The following is a 23,028-nucleotide window of genomic DNA, read 5'->3' on the forward strand; positions in this document are numbered from 1 at the left end:
CTTGATAACCTTAGTGTTATATTACTTAGTTAAATTAGTAAATTGTTTAAGTAGAAAATTTTTTTATAGAGTTTTAATTTGGTCCTAATCAATTTCTCATATAAGAGAGATTCGAACCTAGAATGACCATTTCCGATAAATTTGGATGATAATTGAAGAAAGTATCATACATGAAAGCATAGAGATTGATAACGATGTTGTTCATAGAATTAAACTAGGATGAAATCAAGATGCTTATATCACACCAACAATCAAGTTGAAGATGTTTTGTAGTTTAGCTATTAGATCAGCCATCTTACGTAGGATAAGACACTGGGCAGCGGCAGACACCTCTGCATTTCAACAGTGATGTCTTGGGTTCGAGTGCCCATCTGGGGTGTGCGTGTGTGGGTGGGTGGGTGCATGTAAAAATTAATAATAGTAAAATAAATATGCTGGACAATCAAGGAATAACCTATAACTAGGATGAGTATAGGTACCATGAGAATGTTAAGATGAACATAAGCTGAGGCAGATTTGATGACCTATTGTGTGAGGTTAACGTGGAATCGAGGAACAGGGTTCACGTGGCCTGAAAATAATTAGTTGAGATAAGGCTTAGATAATTGTTACAAACAATAGCAGTTACAATATAGAGATGGGGACGTAAATTTTCCATGTCTGGATTTCTGGCCGTTAATTGAAAGTTCTTGATCTGTTCACGCCTCATCAAACAATTGCTGGAATTCTTTTTCCAGTGGAGAGAGAACAAAACCGTTCAATTGCAAGCGCCACCTATCTGGTAGAAAAATTTGTTTATTAGACTTTTTTGTGCCATGGTTCATACATGTTGGACCCATCAGATAAAGAGGAAAACCACCAAAAGTGGGGTCCTGCCCTATGGTTGCTGGGCCAAGGAAAAAAAAAATGCACAACTATCGTGCTAGAAACAGAAGGATCCACCACAACAAATTCGGGATGGGACACGACATATATAATTAGAACGCAACAGCAACATATAATTATTAAGCCATGCGCCCAGAATTCTGGAATGGCAGCACTCTGTAACGACGGAAAGAAACGCAAAACACAACAAAATTGCAGAGAAATAAAGTACACCATATGCTACTAACTGCACAAGTTCTCCATCATGTAACAAAGCCAACGTTAGCTAAATAAGCCAAAGCTCCTAAAATGAAAATGGCTGTACACAAAATCAAGATGTTTCTCTCTCTCTCTCTCTCTCTCTCTCTCTCTCTCTCTCTCTCTCTCTCTATTTTGTCTTATCAGGTATGCAGATAGCCACATGAGGAACCCTTCTTGCAATACCCATTCTCATGGAATTTGCACACTCTCTGCCCCCCACCTCTGGGAGGGGCCTGCCTGGAAGACCCTCCTCCCCCACCAGATGCCTGCCTCATCCACAAAGGCCTCCCGCCACCTTGCCCAGATTCACCGCCCTGGAAACCTCGGTCGCTCTGACCAGAAAACCTCTCCCCCATGGGAGTCTGTTGATTACCAACCCACATGCTTGAATTTCCAGCAGATGGATCCCAACCCATATTGGTATTTCCATGTACAGCTGCTCCCCATCCCGCATTTGCATTCGGTGGCGCCATTCCCATTCCCCACCCAGCATTTGTATTCCCCTGTGGTGGGGCTGTTCCAAACCCGGTGTTTGCATTTCCTTGCGCTGGCAACCAACTTTGGTTTGAATTTTCAGCTGTCATCCAAAGAGTATTTCGGTTTTCTGTTGCCCCTGCAACTCGACCTGTGTTCATCATGGGAATAGGAGACTCAATAACAGGACCAGCATTCCATGGGTTACCAGACAAGAGGACCGATGGGTTTGGCTGGCTGTTGTTGACTGCAGCATTGGCAACAACATTCCAACCAGAAGGTCCCCATCCGTCCTGTGACAAGATTGCTGCAGCTGTAGAAGGTGTCTGAATGCTCTCCGAAAATGCAAAATGAACCTGGTTCTGCATGTTTGACTGGAGAAATTCAGCTGATGCTAATGGAGCCAGTGCTTGCCAATTCACTTCAGAGGCCTGGGCAGGTGGAAGACTGGAAGCAGTAGCTGAGGTAGTAGGATCAGGTCCTTGATCATCTACTAACATTGCGCTCTCAGCAACTGTAGAAACAAGTGTTTGGGACTTCTTTTCTGGCTCAACTCCATGTGAGACTACATGTTGCTGATCTGTCACCATAATCTGAGTAGGAACTTGCCGATTGCCTTCAGAGCTTAAAAAATCCACCATCATATGGGTCGACGAGCTAGAAACATCAGGAAGTGTTGTCTGCTGACCTTCTGGAATATTGTCGACTGAAGGTTTTACTAGATTGGGGGATGGTGGGTCCCAAGCAAGAGCTACCTTGAAAGGTTCATTCACAACAGATGAAGACAGCTGTTCTCCAGTGTCTCCAGGAGTTCGAGCATTGCTCCATCCAGCACTTGTTGGTTGAACAGAAACAGCTGAAACAGTAGGCCCCTGGCTGCCAGCCCAACCACCAGCACTGCTTGGCTTTGGAGTGGGGGCAGGCAGATTCAGCGAACCATTTCTGTTGCCTTGCTCTGCACCTTCAGGCAGTATATTCGGGGATGGTTGCCCAGAAATCCAACCACCTGTTTCAGTCGGCTTAAGAGTGGAAGCTGGCGAATGGTTAGAGTCCCATCCCCCAACAATGATGCTAGAATCGGTCGCAACAGCTGGAGGCTGTTGCTGTGGGCCATTCATTCCAGAAATTGGAGTGGTGGGCCAGGTAGAGCCAGGCTGAACAGAAGTAGGAGACCATGTGTGATCAGCAACCTGCCCCACTGTCCACCCTCCACTGCTTGGCTTCGGTGTAGGTGTAGGTGGATCTGAAAAATCATTTCTGCTACCCTGATTGGTACCCCACCCTTCTGCTGTAAATTTGTGGGCTACTGCTGATGGCATTTCTGGTTGCACCTTCAGACCTTCTCCAGAAGATTGGCCAGAAGACCCCCAAGTACTGGGCTGATTAATCCCTGTGGCTATGTTCAGATTTCCATGTGTCTGAATGGAATTCCATCTGCCAGCATTACCTCCACCCTGACCGTCTCTTCCTTGATGGGATGGCATTTGATACGACTGCCCAGAGAATGATAGTCCCGGGGTGTGGCTTGGGGCTTGACCGGACCATGCATTGGAACCCTTTGATGAATCCCAACTGAGAGAGGAATTGACTGCTGCAGGTGGTGCTGCACTACCATTTTGACGTTTATCTGTCAGTTGGGATATAGAGTCTTTCTGGAACTTCCCAATCAGTGCATCTGTCAACAATATAGAGTCTTCTTGCTTCTCAAGTACTTTCCATATTCTAAGATTGTCTGGAAAATATCCTGTCTTACTCCACTTACGCAACTGCGCCATTGAAAAGGGTCCTTGGATTTTGCGAGATGGGTCCTGATAGTGCCATATTTTGTCAGTCTCACTGATGGTAGATGATACTACCACCACTGAAGCTAGAGGTGTTGATGCACTTTCTGGTGCACTAGAAGGCTGTCCAGATCTTGTCATGGGTTGGCTATTCCATGCAGCAGACTCCAAACTTGTAGCAGCCTCCCAACTGTTTGTGTGGTGCGCATCTCTTCCTTGATTCCATGAATCATTTGTTCTCTCACCAGCAGCAGTAGCAGCGTCTGCTTTATCCCAGCTAACTCCTTTTGGTGACACATTTCTGCCTGGATTCCATGCAGCACTCCAACCATCATTTGAAGCCATAACTTTTCCTGGAGAGATCGGATCTCTTCCCTTCCTAGAAAGTCCAGAATCTCTCAGCCTCATGTAGTTGTCTGTGCAGAAAGCAATCAAATCTATCAACAAAAAATAAAATCCTCAAAATAATGTAAAAGTATCTGATACTAAACGGAAACATCCACATTAGTTATCAAGTACTCGTCTTTATGCTGCTCATGGCAGAGATTTACAATCCCAAGTGTTCATTTTTTGTACTGTGGATTGGGCATTTCCAAAAAATCAAACTCGTTGAGGAATCCTAGCCACCGAATGAAGGACCTTTCCAGACTTCAAATGGCTGATCAAGAAAAAGTCCAGCCAGCAGTTGGCATTCAATTGATACAATCCGAGGTTAGGATCAGCCAACTGGTGTGATTTATGGCATATGGCCCATTCAAGGTAGGTCCCAACAGATGAATTCCGAACATCGTACTAGTGTGCGACATGTACAAAGATCGAGTTCTTGATAACTTAGATATTAGCTTTTAGCAACGGATACTTTACCAACAAGTATTATGTTCAAATCCAAACAGCAGAAGCACCTTGTTTCTTATCATCTAGTTCCTCTTCATGTTCATCGGATTCATATCCTGGATCCATATTCGGGTCAGCATGTACTTCAGGAAGTTCCTGCAGTCTACGAGAACGCTCCTCAGGCGTGTTCAAGAGCTGGATTTTTTCTACACATTCTCTATGCGTGGAACAAAGTCAAGGACTACTTCAGTACCATTTGAAAACTTATTATCCATTTCCAGTGAATTATTGTGAAAGTAGACATAGGTAATGGGCCTTAAAATGCTTTCCCAAGGAAAGTTGAAAGCATGTCGTAACGAATTAATTGTACACATTCTCCTGTGAAACAACAGAAAAATATTTGGAAGAACTCATTTGAAGGCCTTTTTATACCGATAAGAACATCAAAAGGGTTATTATAATGTGATGTCCAGTGACTGCAACTGAATAAGAAAACGGATTTTAGAAACAAGATATAAGAACTAGAACAGGGTATACATCATACAATAAAATAAAAATCCTCAGACAGCATAGCAAATAGAGCATCTTACACATGCAGGCTAACTGGGGTAGAATTCGAACATCAATTGCATACATTCTCAAGTAAACATAAGGATAATGGTAAACCACTTTAAAGTCATGTGATTGAAAATGACAACTGGAGTTGTAAGCCTTTCTTTTTCAAGACGACTATTCACACTCCACACAAGTACAAGTACAAGGGTTATTTGTAAAAATTTTTAAAAAAAAAAAAAAAAAAAAAAAAACAATGAAATTATTCTTTCTAAAAGGTTGAAGCTGCAACTTTACAAGTTTGGAAAACAAAAAGATTTACAACTCCCACCAACATTCCGGAAACTGAACAATAATCTTTGATGCTAGCCCACTCCATTAGAAGATTTACCCTTTGAAAAACCTCCAAAAACTGGCACCTTATGATTTTTAAAACATTGATCATTCCTCTCAAACAATAGAGCCCAGACACCTACTAGCAAACTTAATCGTCAAATTTTTCTCCCAATCTTCCATATACCCCCACCATGCCACATCAAAAAGAAACTATCAATGGCTCTCGGCGAAACCCATGCAACTCTGAAAAAAAAAAATCCCAAAATTCTTTCTTAAACAAGCAATGGATGAATAGGTGATACACTGTTTCCTCATCTTGAAGCCATAAAAGACATACACTCGGAAGAATCAAAATTCTTCGAAGATTATCTAATGTTACCACCTTCTTCCTCCCCACTAGCCACGCGAGTGCTGCCACCTTTGGAGGAGCACCGTGACGCCAACAAACCCCAACACTAGGAGCATCGCCACTTACAAACATATAGAAGGATTTCAACAAGAACTTACAGATTCTGAGATTACTAGAGTCACCTTTGATAGCAACTCAAGCAAACTAATAAATTCTGCAATTTCTTCATCCACCAGATTCCTTCTAAATGGTGGAGCCCATATTGCTTCCCCAAAAAAAAAAAAAAAAAAAACAAGAAGCCACCATTTCCCAAACCTTTTTTTTTTTTTTTTAACTAACACCACAGATTTCCATAGATATGATGATTTGTACAACAATGACAACCTAATCCACCACCCTTTCTTCCACCCCATATTTCCTACTTATCACCTCTCTCCAACAAGAATCCACTTCTAATCCAAGCCTCCAAACCCATTTCCCTAATAGAGCTAAATTCATATCTTTCAAATTCCTAAACCTACTCCCCCCTTGGTCCCAAGACTTACATACCTCCTCCCACTTCACGAGGTGAAATATATGTTTATCTTCCTCTCCTTTCCACAAGAAATCCCACCTAAGTTTTTCTAGTTTTTTCAAAACTGACTTTGAACAGAAAAAATAGAAGATACCCACGGAAATCGATGAAAGACTTCATGTATTCTCATTCCTTGAACGAAAAACATTATGAGGGGCTAGCGTCCCACATCAACACCCCGACTATGAAAAGGCACAATTACCCCCCAACTTTTAAGTTAACAACAATGAAAAAGTAAACTAGCTCTTTTGTAGGTAAATGAAAGAATAAAAACAACATCAATATATCTTTCCTTGTCCCCCAATGTTGAGATGCGGATTGGTGCATTGACAACTTTGATGAAAGATTATGATGCCAATCCCTCATAAGAGACTTGGTTAAGATGACTACGAACTTGTTTTTAGAGACAAGACAAAGGCATCTCCTTTGCTAGCTCCAATTCAAAAATAACATGACAATCAAACATCATATTCATTCAAGCGTGAAAGGCACACTAACAGCAGACAAGATATGACACGCTTCTTAGGTGATTCTATTTATAAAATAATAATAATAATAATAATAAATCCAACCTCTAAGAAGAACAAAATCCAAGGCTTGGCATGAAGCCTCACCTTTTCACACTTTTATAGATGAATTAGCCGCTAGTGAACAAGAAGAGGCCCCCTGGTCTATGTTGTTTGTGTATGGTGCGGTGTTGGTTGACTAGACTAGAGAGGGCAATGCTAAGTTTGAAGTGTCAATGCTTTAGCAAAATGAATATGTAGTTGTTGGAGTGCATCTTTAGTAGGATCAACTACAAAGGTGAGGCTTTAGTTAAAATCAATTGTCAAGAGATCCCTCGAAGCAAAATATTTTGTTACCTCGATTAATCATTCAAAAGCATGTGGAGATTAGTGAAGATGTTTCCAATATATTCCAAAATAAATTTCTTTCTAAATACAAAGACATAATGATCAATATGTAAGGATTGCAATGTTATACCAAGAGAGAGTTTGACTGCAATATATGTTAATGACCATGAATGTTTACAAAAAAAACATTTACGAGAAACATTCATGTTTTAAAGTCAGACAAGGGAATAGAAACAATGAAAATTCTGAACAATATAGCAATGCCAAAAAGATTGTGTGGTAGTAAGTGAGGCTAAGCTTAAGGCTTATGATGATAAAGTAGAGACCAAGATCATGTTAGATGCATTAAAAGTGATGATCAAAGGGTACTGGTCAAGGACAATGAGATCATTGAAAGGTGGAGAAGTTATTTTTAGAACTTTTTAAATGACAATCACTCTGAGATCATAGGGATAGAAGGAAGCGTAAACTCAAATGATGTCGGGGTCTATATCATATGATTAAGATATCAGAAGTGAAAGAAGCTTTGAGAAAGATGAAAACAAGAAAGTCCCTTGGACCAGATGGTATACCAATAGAGGTTTGGAAGTGTAGACGAGACACTAGGTTATTTTGGTTGACAAAGTTGTTCAAAAATATTGTAAGATCGAAAAAAAAAAAAAATGCCAGTTGAATGAAGGAAAAGTGTCATGGTACGTACTTAAAAGAATAAAGGAGACATACAAAGGTGCGTTAACTATCATGGGATTAAAACTTATGAGCCATGCTATGGAACTTTGAAAAAGAGTGATTAAGTAAAAGACCAAGTCATGAGATATTAAAAATTCAATTTCATTTCATGCCAAGGAGGTCTGCCCCTAAAGCTATTTTCCTAGTAACAGACTGATGGAGAAATATAGGGAAAAGAGGAAGGGTCACCGCATGGTCTTTATTGACTTAAAGACAGCTTATGGTAGGGTCCCTAGATAGTTAATCGGGCGGGTGTTAGGAAAGAAAGTTCCAAGAGGATCTATTAGCATGATTAAGGATATGTAGGAGAGAGCAGTAACAAATGTGACCACTAAGTAGAGACAGTGAGTTCTGAATTGCTGTAGGCTTGCACCAGGGTCCGCATTGAGCCCATACATTTTTGCATTGGTTATGGACAAGTTAATGACGCATTTGCAAGAAGAGATCTCATGGTGTATGTTATTTGTAAATGCTTAGTTTTTTTTTAAGGATAATGCATAAATTTTATTCAAAGTAGCTTGAAGGATCACAAGACACAACAATACAATAATGATCTAATTACAATCCAACACAGAATGCGCAACCAAAGCATCTACATTACAAGAACTAGTTGCACATTCAATAACATCCCTCTAAATTTTCCAAATAGATTCTTCCCACGGGCCCCCCTTGTTGCAGAAACATCTAAAGTTTCGCTCCCCCCATATGTTCCAAAGTACCGCTAGCAATGACAGTCGCCAAACAATTTGACTCTTCTTAGGAAGTTGATCATCATGCTACATCTTGAAAAAATGACCTACTGACTAGGGCCATAAGCCTTGAGCAGCTGAGATCACACTTGACCAACATATCTGCAACGAATAAATAAGTGATCGACTTACTCGGCATCTCTCATGCACACAAGGCAAACATTGGGAAGAATCATAGCCCTCTTTTGAAGATTATTGACGGTAAGAATACACTTATGGCCCACTAACCAGGTGAAAGATGTGACCTTGGGGGAAGCCCCATAAAACCAAAAGGCATGGAAATACTCGTCCCTGCTCGAATTCCCTGAAGGCCGAATCTTTTAATAGAAGGACTTGACGTAGAATGCACCCGAAGGAGAGGCACTAAGTAATCAATCAGGGGAGCTTGGAGTAGGATAAATATTGTGAAGTCACACCAACAGCCTTGCGAAATCATATACCTCGTCGTCATATAAAGACTTAAAACACGAGGGGCACCACACCGCACCACCCTCAACATCAAAGAAGCAAATGTGCCCCCACTCCACCACCCTCAATGGCAAAGAAGCAAATAAATACTGATACGCCCCTCGAGGGTGATAGACTCAATAATGATGGGAAATCCAACTCCAATGGACCATTGTTGAACCAATGATTCACCCAAAAATTAATCTAATACCACTCCCAAGGGGCCACTAACATACCAGCTTTCCAAATTCTTGATGCGCGGTTGAACAAAGATCTTCGAGTTTCTCACCCCCCCTCTTCTGCCCCATACTTGGATGCAATTACTTGCCTCCATAGGCTCCCTCCTTCATTTCCGAACCTCCAAATGTTGTTTTCCAAGTAATGCCTTACTATGGATTCCATGTCTCTAATACCCACACTTCCTTCTGACAGTGGCTTGTAGACTTCTTCCTACTTGAGAAGATGAAACTTGAGGTTTTCTTTAGCTCATTGCCATAAGAAGTCCCTCTACAATTTGTTCAATCTATCCAATATAGATTTTGGACGTTTGTATAATGACGTGAAGTAAATAGGGAGGTTAGTTTTGACTGACAAGTCAGGAGAGGGGGTAAACAAAAGTTAGATTTATGAAGGGGTGCTTTACATTACGAAGGATTAAGCGGCCTTCTCCAACATGCCTCTCTACTTCTTGTCCATCTTCAAATGCCCCAAGTTGTGCTTGGAAAAACCGGAAAAGTTGAGACGCGATTTTCTATGGAACAAGAAAGCAGAGGCTAAGAAGTATCATTTGCTTAAATGGGATGATGAGCTGGTTTGTGGGTGTTGGAGATGATGAATATTGCCCTCTTGGGAAAGTGGCTTTGGCGGTTCGCGACAAAGGATCAAAAGCTTTAGAGGCAGATTTTGTTTGCAAAGTATGGTACTGACGTGGGAGGTTGGTGGCCCAAGGACTCTTCTAGATATAAAGCTTTGGGTATCTACAAAGCCATCTATACAATGGTTCCAAAGCTCAAACAAGTTACCTCTTTCAAGGTTGGGATTGGCTCCCGTATTCGCTTCTGGGAAGACTCTTAGTTGGACGAGGGGTCGTTGAAAGACGCATTTCCATACCTAGCTCAACTAGCTCCAGATAAGAATATAATCGTCGACATATGATTTTCCTTAGTTGGTGGTGAGGTGGTGTGGACGCCCCCTTCTCGTAGAGGTATGTCGGACGAGGAAGTAGAATCCTTTCTAGCCCTGTTGGAGAGGCTCAATAGAGCTCAGTCTGAAGTAGGCGAGGAGGATGAGCTGATTCGAAAGGCTCGGGGCTCGGATGGGTTTTCGGTTCACTCTCTATACAAGTCTCTCTACTGCTCTTCCGTCTTCTAGTCATATTTTTCAGTTTTGGAAGTATGGAGCTTCAACGAATGTGGCAATCTTTGCTTGGTTGGTGGAAAGGAATAAGATCCTTACAGTCGATAACCTGTGCAAAAGGGGCATGGTGCTACCTAATGTGTGTTGACTTTGTATGCAGTATACCGAGACAGTAGATCGCATTTCCTTCATGGCAACTTTACTGCAAAGATTTGGTACGACTTCCATTCTTCCATCAACGTGTATTGGGTCATGTCATCTTCTGGCAGATGCGCGCTTAGGAAAGAAGCGAACATAGTTTGGCGGCTATCAATTATGGCAATTTTGTGGGCTATTTGGAGTGAGTGTAATCGTTGTTGTTTTGAGAACAAGGAAGATTCAGCTCCTAGGTTTACCCGCAAAGCTAAGAGACTAGTAGTCAAGTGGGCTTCTTCCCTCCATTGTATTGAGGCCTGCGTGCTTCTTGCTTTGTTAGGCTTGTAGGGTTTGGTGTATTCTTTTCGGGTTTTAGCCCGCTTTTTAATAAAATCGTTACCTTAAAAAATAAAAAATAAAAAGCCAAACTAGAGCATAGTATAAATTAGTACAAGGAGTGCAATTTTAGTAACAATAGGAAAGATAATGGTGAATTAGTTATGATTGCTAACCAAGATGTTTCCCAAAATGGGCACTTATTTTATACCTTGAGCCAAAAATTCATGACAGTAAAGAGATTGAGAAGGATGTTGCCCATAAATTCAAGCTGGATAGAAGATATGGAGATGTGCCACTAGGGTTTTATGAGATCGTCGTGTGCCACTCAAAACTGAAAGGGAAATTTTATAATATAGCTATAAGACCAGACATGCTTTATGGGACTGAATGTTGGACAACTTAGGAATAACATGTTCATGGGAAGGATAGAACTAGAAACAAATGCACTCGAGGGAAACTTGAGAGTCAAACCAATAGGTAATAAGATGGGGGAAAAGAAAACTTATATGGTTGAGTCATGTCATGTGCAATGGAGACCAAGAACACCGACAGTTAGGAGTGAGTTGGTACAAATTCAAGGCCTCAAAGGGATTAGGTGAAGGCCCAAATGGACGTGGATGGAGGTAGTAAGAAAAAACTTGATGACCTATGGTCTAACTGAAAGTTTCGACTAGTCATGTCATGTGCAATGGAGACCAAGAACACCGCCAGTTTGGAGTGAGTTGGTACAAATTGAAGGCCTCAAAGGGATTAGGTGAAGGCCCAAATGGACGTAGATGGAGGTAGTAAGAAAAAACTTGATGACCTATGGTCTAACTAAAAGTATCGACCTTGATAGAGTGGAATGGCAAGAAATGAATCATATAGCCCACTCCAATTAGTTGGAATAAGGTTTAGATGATGATGGATGGATGAGCTAGAGACGTATCATCATTGCATGCCTATGAAACCTAAGGGAATTTTAATAACATAACTATTAGACTAATTATTGCTAGATGGGTAATTGGGTGGCTTGAAGGAAACATGAACAGAGGTTGAGTGTTGTAGAGATGAGGATATTCAAACAGATGTAGGAAGACAAGGATGCATCTGAAGCAACCCAAAAATAGTCCTAGTAAGTGATAAAATGATGGAGAGTTTACATATTTGGAATCCTCATAATATTTAGGACTTTTCCAACTCTTTTTTTTTTCCTAAAATTCAACCATTATAGGGTCATAGCCATTACGCGTGACAGTTTTCAGCCGGGTTGTCGCACCCACTATTATTGTTACGGAATACCTTAGCAGTGGCGTAACAGCCAGTGCGGCTATTACGTAACTGTGTTTTGGAGACTATTGTGGAACTTGTTTGCACTTGATTTGAGGACTCAAATGCAAAACTACCTTGGAGACTAGCCATCTTATGAAGCATGGAGTCATGGTCAGTCCAAGGGATTTGAATTTTGAACCATATCATCAGAGGGATTGCAAACAATTGTGCAATTGAAAACAAAAGATTCCCCTGTTCAATGACATATAATAAGCCCTTCATTTGGTCATTGAAGGCAGCTTACCATGAAGCTTTCAACAAGCATCAACAAAATGATTGCTCTGCTTATAATGGATATAGAAGCATCCTCTTTCACCATGAGAAACACCACGCCCCCCTATTTCATGATTAAAATTATTATCTTGACCCAAGGGCCCTTCGAAGATAAGTGTTGATTTTTCTATGGTAATAACCGGTGTTTCCATCACTCCTACGCCACTCATCTCTGAGGAGTGGAGTGTACACGTTGTTGAGATTGGATAGGGTTTCATCACGAATGGGTTCAAAATCATGATTCAATCCTACTAATAACTCAAATATCCTCCGTGTTTCTATTATTTTTTCTCTGTTTCAACATCTTTCAAACAAAAGAACCTGAAATCCTTAAAACATTCTAATCCCAACCAGAAGCTTCAAATTTTTGTGTAATGTTATGTGACCAATTTCTCCCCTTGGCGAAGAGAAGCCATCTCCTGATGTAGCTGGTAGATCCAGACAACCTTATTTTGATCCGATTATAACTCTTATGTATTATATCCCAGACTTCTTTAGTGGAGGAAAGAAAGTACAACCCCATACTAATTTCTTCACTCATAGAATTCAATAATCAATGACATAACAAGGTGTCAGCTTGCCAATCTTGACATTTGGGATCTTCCTCATATGGTTTAACTTAAGTCCCACCAATGTATCCAAGTTTTTACTTGCCTCCAATAAATTTTTTTTCTGAAACGATAATCACTTTATTAAGAAAGGATGAAGCCAAAAAATACAAAAGAAAATAAAATAAACATGCAATCAAAGACCCTCTAAAACTTTGACCACAATGCGAGAAATTGGTCAGAGACTAATAAATTAGATGCTTGTGCCCACTCCTCCACATTCAATTTTGCCCTACTGAAAATTTCTGCAAAATCAAACCCCTTTGATTTCTGAAACAAAGATTGTACCTCTCCAATCAAATATTCCATAAACTTGCTAGAAGACACAAGTGTCAAACATGCTTTCCAACTTTACCTTTGCCCCCTTCGAGCCAAGATAAGAAAAATTGACTAACCAAACTTGGAACAACCCATCCGATTCTGAATAGCTTGAAGAAACCTTCCTATATCTTTGTGGCAAAAGAACAATGGATAAAGAGATAATCAACCGATTCCGCATCTTGAAAGCATAATAAACACACATGTAATAATCATGTGACACTTATGCTAGTTATCAACTGTAAGAACCTTATTCCTCCCCTCTAATCAAGCAAAAGCCGCCACCTTTGAAAGAGCACCATAACGCCAAATGTGTGTCATATGACACTCAAGCTACTCTCTTTTATCTCCATCATTCATCATAAATAAGAATTTTACTGAAAACTTACCAGATTTTTCTTTAAGCTACACCATCCGATCAACCTCTGAAATGGACGGCTGACAATTTGAGAGCATCTCTAACAACCTGACCAACTCCACCTCTTCATCATTCAAATTTCTTCTACAAGGAGGTGCCCAAATAATATCCTCACCATGAACAAAGAAACAACAATCAATATTTTCACTGCTTATGACCAGTGGCAGGAAATTGTTTTCAGTCAGCTTAGTATTCATTATTTGGAGACTTTGATTTCAGAATGATACAACTCAGAGGCCGATTCAGATATCCCGGATGTACTGTCGGAATGAGGCAGAACCATCAAGACGAAATTACAATAATAAAGGACCTAGATGTGACTATATTCATAACAGTAACAAATTGCAGCTAAAAAACTCCAAGTCTAATTATTTCAAGTGTTTAAGAGTGAAAAAGAGAAAAAAAAAAAAATGGATGATGATGAAACTCGGCAAGAAACCCAAAGATTAGGTCAAGATCTGATCACACCTTCAAGATCAACCAGGTAAACAGATGCATTCCACACAATAGTCCTTAATGAACAGCCAAACAGTATCACTAAAGAGCAACAAAAAAAGAAGTATTAACCCAGAGTTGCATGATAGGAAATGAACACGATTGAACCAAAAACCCAAAGAAACCAATTTCATTCAGAGGTCCACAGTCATGTACAGATTCAACACACAAAAAAATGGCCAGAGGGTAAAGTTTAAAATCCAAACTCCAAGGGATCTGACAGATCAACGGTTGAGATCGATTCTAGACTGCTTTTCTTAAAATAGAAGAAAAATGGAAATCCGACAAATGCCCAAAAAACTGTCGCAAATCACAATAAATCCACCTATATTCAAATCTGCTCTTGATCTTCACATTTGATCGGTGGAAGTAGGCCCCACTTGATGTAGTCAATCATATGGTCCTGATGAAGCAGATGGTTTAAAATTTGTGAAACTAGGAACAATATCTCGCTCTGATACCATGTGGTGAGATGTAAATCTCACAAAGAAACAACCCTCCCCCCCCCCAAAAAAAAAAAAAAACACCAAGGGAGGAAGCTTGAATGAAGACAATTTTTCTTTTCAACCTCATTTCTCAAGAAGGATACAACTTTTTTTTAGATAGATAAACAAAACTTTCATATAAAAAAAACTCGCGAAGAGCGAGCAAAGAACACAACTCCAATCAAAAATCAAGCAGGGGGAACGACCAAAATGGTCTTAACATTATAAGCCCAACCCTCCATAAGAAGAGTGACTTTTTTCTAATTACCTCTTCAGCCCCACCTATACATTTCTAAAATGACACCCATTTCTTGCCCCCCAAATAGCCTAAAACATTGCAATAATTAGCAGCCTCCACTCCACTTTTCCTGACTTTCCCACTCCTCTATGCCAAAGCTCAAAGGAGATCTTCTACCGTCGCCGGCATTACCTACTCTGTCCGGAATAAAGAGAAGAAATAGTTCCACACTTTCCCAGCGAAGGGGCAACGGATGAATAGGTGGTTATCGTCTCCTCACTACCCATGCACAACAAACAAATATTAGGGAGGATCATAGCCCTCCTCTGCAAATTATCAATACAAAGGATTCCCTTGTGACACACCAACCACACAAAAACCGCCACCTGAGGAGGGGCACCATAAAACCAATGATGGAACTGATGAAGAGGGAGGTGATGCCTTAGATCCAAGACCAACCCAAAGCGCGACTTCACGGAAAACTTCCCAGATGCATTTCTAGTGCAAATAACAGAATCTACTTCTTGCCCATCAAACTTGACCACATTCGCTAAAAACTCAAGGAGGATGCAACGTAATGAAGGTTAAATGACCTATGTTACAATACAGCCGTAAAGGCCGATACGTATAGGTAACGGCCATGGCCATTACGCAATACGGGGGTGAAACAAGGCAGTTGATTTTTTTGGGATCGTATCGGCCGTTACAGGGAGCATAACAACCATTACGGGGCATAACAACCACTAACCCCATAGCAATTGAAAAAAGCCACTTCTTTTTTCTATGTAAATCCTTTTTCACTTTTCTCATTCCAAAACTTTCCTACATCGTTCTACAGCAAATATCGATCATTCGTACTATAGTTTTTAGGATTAAAATAGTAGATTGAAGCAATTTGGGCGAATAGAAGCTTTAAGAGCCATTTTTTCAAATAATAATAATAATAATAATAATAATAATAAAGTGGACCGTCCATGTTCATACTATATATGCATTTTTTTTCCCGATTTCTAATTGTCATGTGTGAACATTTGGAGACATGACCATGTTCATAAATTCACCAGACAACCCAATACAACACTCACAAAAAGTGGACCGTTACCTACCATAAACATGTTCAAAACAAAAAATGAATACATATTTGGAATATTTACATTATTCTAGATTTTCTAGATATTTTTTCATATTTTTTTGGACCAAAAAAAAAAAAAAAATTGAACCATTATGGGGTCATAAAGGCCATTACACCCTTGTTTTAGTAACGCTGGTGACCGTTACAGCCACCGATACCGATATGCTAATGCCTTTCAGCAAGAACCACAATAAGTGTTGGTTATCCATAGAATGCTAGATGAACCCCAACATAAAGAGAACACCATCAAGACCTATTAAATATTTCCACCTAACACAACAAGCATACAATCAACAGATAGAAAAAACTAGTGTTCCTGAACCAGATCAGGAACCATGGTGTAACATACTGGATGATACATATCATATCATTACCACCTTCTAACAGTCACCCAGAGCATTGCATGCTACATATGTATTGCAGAGTAGAAATTGTGCAATATTGGGACAAAATATTAAAATATCATTGTATCCCATTCTTATCTCGTACTACATATCATTCTGGATAGTTCAATGCAAAACAATAAAGAATAAATTATTTCCATCAAATATGTCGATGATCTAGCCTCTACACAGATAGAATACAATATTATTACATTAGCCCTCCAATTTTATTATTCAAATATATTTTTTCCACGTCTCTATTTCTGATTTTATTTTTTTTCCTTATTTTTTATCATTGTTAATGTCTTTATATATATATATATATATATATATATATATATATATATATATATATATATATATATATATATATATATATATATATATATATATATTCTTGGATCTACGACATATCACCAGCATGTATCATTTTCGAGCAAATATGATGCATTTTCAAACAGAGATGTCAAGTACCTTAGTGATAACACCCCCAATGGCAAAGCTTGTATAGACCTTAGGTAAAAAGCCAAGTGCAAGTGTTTTATTTAAGCATGGCCAAAAATCTAAACTGGCGCCACTTCTCCTCTCAGTACCTAACACTTTGCATGATGGGCTCCTTAAGGTACTTAATTCCACTCTCCAAATCTTAACAAAGACACGACAAAGTTTCCTATGCAAAATTTGTCTCAACTTCTCAACCAAATAGACAATTAGGAGAAACATTTTTTCAGTGGCAGAACAAAATCCCATCTATTTCAGTAGACAGTTCTTAATGCTAATTCTTACACAACAACGCAATTGGTTGTCAATGGGCTGAATTTCAGTAGAACATCCATGCAAATATAGAATCTGGAAGTAATTCGCATATGCCAAGAAACAACCACCTCTTAAATCATAGGCAGTCTGGACCATTAGAACAGGCCTACTTTCAGAAGGAACTGATCTCAACATAAGTGAATGGCTAACCGGATAAATAAAAGATAAGAGAGTTGTCAAAGCTGAACCAACTCCATTGACGAACAAATTAAATAAAACAAGCCATCATTTCCTATAAACAAGAACTCGTCTCCAACAAAAATACTTTTCAGATTAAGCCGCAATTCGTGTACATAATGTATTGAACAACTCTAGTTGGACAATGTAGATATCATTTTACAGGTGGTTAACTTGTTGTCAAATGCTTAAAATTTCACATACACCAGATAGTACAACAGTTTATGCATAAATATATGATATATAAATTGTCAGTGATAGCAGTTTTATGTACAATAATTATGTGTATATTTATATTACAAAGCAATTTTTCTTTATCTTTTTTCTTTTACTTTTTTTGATGACGACAGGGTGTCCCCTCCCCGCCCCTTTTTATAAGGTGAGACTAATCATGATAACTCATATTAAGGAGGATCAAGCAGGATGGCCAATGTATTAACAGACTAGCATGTCTAATGCATACACGACCAATGAAGCACTCTGCCGACAAATGATTATACAACCTGCACCCCTATCATTTAAAATATCAATCAACCAACTAAGCATCCAAGGATATTCCTTTTTACGGCCTTTTTCACTTGCCCTGTCACGAAGATGACTAAGCCGCAACAGCTCCGTTTCCAACCACTGTTGATCAGGAGAAAAATAATCATGAGTAGGAATTGCCATGTACGGAAACTCAATCTTGGATATGAGTGGAATAATGATCAATTACACACAAGGGTAGCTTACACCCTTCCAAAGAAATAAATATCAAAAGAGGTTTATTACTAAGATGCTCACATCATTGACTCTCACTGCCTGGAGGGCCCTTGCTTTTCCCTGAACCTCTCCCTACAATAAGCAACAACCAGAATCTCTTTTTAAGATAAACAGGATCTCCTTTTAAGATAAAAACAATCTCCTTATAAGATAACAACAAGAAATGGAAGGAATGCATAATATTACCACTGTTAGGCGAGGAATCAATCCACATTTTATGCTTTGACGCAAACGCTTGCATTCTTCCTGGAAATTAAGAACGAATTGTCAGCAAACTGAACAGAGTTTTAAAGCGTTATATGAGGAAACGTAGTAGTCATTTGACACAACAATGCACTTATACTAACACTGACTTGCAAGCTGCCTCAGAATGGTACCCTAACAAAAATGCATTCTCTCACTATCGCAAAGGTGAGTTACCTTTTCAAATAAGTTGATTGCAAAAGATAGAAATGGTGCCTTTGTAATAGAACAGATATAAGTCAAACTACATTGCAACAGAACAAAGGCTCAGAAAACTTCTATTGGACAGTAGATTGCAGAAGTTGTCTATCCAGTCAGACAGTTTAAGGCACAAATGATGATGCAACTTGAAAATGAAAACCATCAAAACTAAGCCTCTGGCAACCAACTGGAGGTGACTGCCATTTGTTACATTTCTTAGTTGGGAAAAGTATCCTATTATTCATCCATAATTAAAAAGTATACCAGCACCAACATGCACCTTTGCACAGTACACTGCCATCTTGGAAAGTTGGTGGAATAACTGAGCGGCAGACAAGGTGGCCCCAACCATCATGATGATACCATATACAAAGATCTGGTCTGCTCATAAGGCAGGTAACACAAGTTAAACGTGTACTGTTGATAACCATCGGTTCCTCTTGTATAGGAGGGGCATAAGCGATTGGTAGACTGGCCTGATTTTTACATGTAATCATCTTCATAGTTGGGCCCAACTTGTATACCACTCGGATGTTCCACACATTATGGGTTGCATGCTGCAAATGGAGAGGGTGAGTGTGGGTCCAAAAAAAAATTCCATAATTAAAATTGTGAATAATATTCTTTCTACTAAAAACCTCGACTCAGACCCTTTCATATCAAAAATCTAGAATGGACTGATTGCAGATACTAGAGGCACAAATGTGGACATGAAACAACTTGGGCATTTACCAAAAAAAAAAAAAAGGATACGGGTTAGAAGGCCGTCTCCTGGATCACTTGGGCAGAATTTGGTAACTGCAGAAAGTGACTATTGGAAATGGAAACTGGAGAAGGCATGGACTTTTTTCACTGAAAGTCCTAAATATTGATCAGCTGTTACATACATATATGACCGGGCTATTCGAGGAAAAAAAAAAGCGAGAAAAAAAAAATTATCATTGTTCCTAGGTGAACTTTGACAAGCCCACTCAAGTTGTTTCACATCAGAACAACTTTAGTGGGGAAATAACAATATAAGAGTGAAATCAAGATTCAGTATATAATAAATATGCAATGGGGAGACCACTACCAAATTTTCTTTTTAGGGTTAAAATTTTAATAAAAATCAATACAATTTTATGTCAAAAATTTTTTATTTGACAATATTTAATTAATGTATAATTTTAGAAATTAAAAAAGAATATTTATTGCAATTTCTAATGCTCTTATTGTCTTCTTTCATTCTACAAGTGGTTTAAAGCTATGATACCTACATCACCAACCTCCCAACATTTTCTATTATGAATCCCACAATATAGGTCAACTGCGATCCATATTGCTTTTTTATGGATCCAAAATTATGGCTCTATACTCTTAATCAGTGTTGTCAAAATCCTGCGATTTACAATTTACAATATACAATTTTAGTTGAATCTTAAGCAAAATGATTTGAATCCCAACCTTGAATCCCTTTTTATATGAATCCTATGATTCTATGATTTGAATCCTACGATTTACGATTCAAATTGTACTTGGTCTCTTCTATTTTAAGCTTCACTTGGATATCATTTTATGTTTTTAAATTAGTAGGGGCTTTAAGAATCATTTAGAAAAAAAAAAAAAAATGTTTGTTCTTTATAAGAGATTAAATGGTATATATTCTCTTCAACATTAAATCAAGTAGCTTTTTTGTAATTTCTTACTTCTTAACGGGTTGAAACACAAATTTGATGTATGACTTACCTGTAATGGTATTTTATGGATGATTACGATCATACTGACTTATATGTATTATGGAATGATGATTAGAAATCAAATTATCTTTTTTCATCGGTCTACAATATCAAAGGCCACTTTTCCACCGTGATTCTACATTCAAGAAAGGTAACAAGAAGATAAATTATTAACCGAACCTTGTATTTTTTTAAGGGAAATCTCTAGAAAGACAATAATAATAGTAGTAGTAATAATAATAATAATAAAGGAATAAGAATCCTTTAACACTATCATGACATGGTATTACTGGGTGCACATTGATGAACATTATAAAAAAAATCTTACGATTTGCGATTCGATACAATTCAACCCCTACTATGATTTGCAATACGAAAACGATTTTGACAACATTGCTCTTAATGTAGATTAGCATCTTCCGGCTTTTCATTCTTACTTTGTTGTCGATGTCTAGCCTTCTTCAGGTTCTTTTTCCATATGACAATCTTAGTTATTCCCACTTTTTATTATTTGAGATTGAGCATCCAACTAAATTATGGCAAATAGTAGAACAAGCGGAGGTTATAAAGACTCAAGGGTCAATTGGGCACAATCTGAGAGATCCTTCTAGGATGAGGATAACTATCACCAAGTTGGACTGCAGAAATTACTTCGAATGATCTCATTCCATCAAACTACATATTAGAGGGAAGAGAACTGCATAATGGGAAGTAAGAAGGAGACCTCATCTAATGGCCCATTCCATGAAGAATGAGAAAGTGACAACGTGAAAGTGATCTCTTGGCTCCTTCATTTCATGCAACCAAGTATTAGCTATGGTCTCATGTTCAAAGACTGCATAAGAGATATGGCATACAGTTGGGAAGGTGTATACCTGACAGTAAATGTGAAAGGAGATTACGAATATGTATCAAGGAGATTAAACTATTGAGTATTTTATGCAACCAAGCATTAGCCATGGTCTTGGCTCCATTTCGTGCAACACGTATTTGCCATGGTCTCATGTTCAAGAATACTACATGGATACAGTTGGGAAGAAGTATACCCAACAGGAAAATGTCACTCACTTTTGTTAGCTGCATCGTGAGATTACGAATATGTAGTAAGGAGATGTGACTTTTGGGGAGTATTTCGCAGCTATAAGATGGCGAACTATGCAGTAATGAAATATTACTATTGAGGAGTACTTGCGGCCATGCGATAGAAGTGGGAAGCACTTGATCATTCTCAACCTCTGGCTCTCACAACTGCAGAAATGCAGAAACAAACCAAACAACGTATGATTTTCTATTTTATTTTATGACCTTCATTTGGATCTTGAGTTGCAGAGGGTTTAGATTCTTGGGAAGGACAACATCCCATCTCTCCAATTTCTATATAACTACTATTGGAGAAGCAAGTAGGATAGCAACAACCTTCAGTTAAAATGGTTCTTAAAGCCACGAGAGATCAGGTCTTGTGGCAAATCAGCCATTCTCCATATCAATTGTCAGGAAGGATAAGGTGGATCTTGTACATCAGCATCAGATTGTGACAAGTTGGCATGCTCTCATTGTAGGAAATAGAGAAAAATAAAGGAGAAGTGTTGTTAGGAAAACAAATATCAGCTTGATCCAAAAATTTTGAGGCCCACAAAAGGTTTTTAATGGTCAATAACCACTGTTTCATGTGGAGTGGTCCACATCCACCTGAAATTTGTATCTACGTCATTTTTGGGACCATCCCCTAAAATCAGGTGGCAAAATAAATGGACAGGATGGATATACCATGGATACATATAGGCGGGCCCTACTGTCAGGGCCCACCCACATCACTGGTTCCATGTCACATGCAGCCAGGCCAGGCGCAGATGGGAGCGGATTAGCTTTTACCCGGTAACACCTTAGCGAGTGTTACCCTTACCGTGGGGCCCACCTTGATGATTTTTATTGTATATCCAAGTTGTCCATCCATCTCACCAGCCCATTTTAGGAAGGGATCCCAAAAATTATGCAGATCCAAATATCAGGTGGGCCACAACCGGAAACAGTGGTGATCGAGTGCCTCACCATTAAAATTCCAAAGGACCAATCGCTAGGTTTTGGTAATGTTTATTTGCAATCCAACCTGTTGATAATGTCAAGAAGATCTGGATGAAGGGAAAATACTTGTGGCCCACAAAAAGCTTTTAATGGTCATTCATCACTGTTTCTAGTGGTATGGTCCACCTGAGATTTGGATCTTCTTAAGGTTTGGGATCATGTCCTGAAATGAGATGGAAAAACAGATGGACGGTATGGATATACAACAAATGCATTAAGGTGGGCCACACACGATTAGGGTAACACCTAAGGTGTTACCCGGGTAACAACTAGAGACAGACGGTCTTGGTGTGCAAATATGTGCATTTAGGCATGTCCTAAAGTATCGAATTTTATTTTGGATGTAGCATCTTGCTTTTGTTAACAGAATATTGTTTTACAGATAAAATATGTCAAAAGGAAAAGGAGGGAGACAACCTAATATAAGATGGAGATATGGCCAGCCCACTCCTAATAATCAATTCGAGAGTATATGTAATTTATGTGGCCATGTGTCAAAGAGTGGGAAGGTAACCCGCTTGAAGGAGCATTTAACGAAAGGGCATCGCAATGTTGTGAACTACCCTAAGTGCCCACGAGATGTGCGAGAAAAGATGAGGGATGTATTGAAAAAGAATATGAAAATAAGAGATGAATGACATGCACAGGAAAGGCAGATTAGGAAGGAGTTGGGGCGACCACCATATCTGGGTGACGAGATGTAGTGGATCTCGGTGACGATGATGATCCTGAATATA

At 39.0% G+C, this 23,028-nt stretch overlaps 1 protein-coding gene across 2 annotated transcripts in view; it reads right to left on the reverse strand.

Annotated features, from left to right (window-relative positions):
- Nucleotides 1-955: 955 nt before the first annotated feature.
- Nucleotides 956-23,028, reverse strand: part of LOC131243396 (zinc finger CCCH domain-containing protein 19-like) — a 60,317-nt gene continuing 38,244 nt past the window's right edge. For both annotated transcript variants that reach the window (XM_058242734.1, XM_058242735.1), the window contains 5 exons: nt 18,237-18,296; nt 18,072-18,122; nt 17,845-17,915; nt 4,283-4,437; nt 956-3,796 (listed from right to left, as the gene is read on the reverse strand). In XM_058242734.1, the coding sequence (XP_058098717.1) occupies nt 1,266-3,796; nt 4,283-4,437; nt 17,845-17,915; nt 18,072-18,122; nt 18,237-18,296 (2,868 nt within the window). In that variant the 3' untranslated portion in view covers nt 956-1,265. The remainder of the gene's footprint in view (nt 3,797-4,282; nt 4,438-17,844; nt 17,916-18,071; nt 18,123-18,236; nt 18,297-23,028) is intronic.

The sequence above is a fragment of the Magnolia sinica genome, chromosome 4 (genome assembly GCF_029962835.1).
Source record: "Magnolia sinica isolate HGM2019 chromosome 4, MsV1, whole genome shotgun sequence".
Taxonomy (NCBI): domain Eukaryota; kingdom Viridiplantae; phylum Streptophyta; class Magnoliopsida; order Magnoliales; family Magnoliaceae; genus Magnolia; species Magnolia sinica.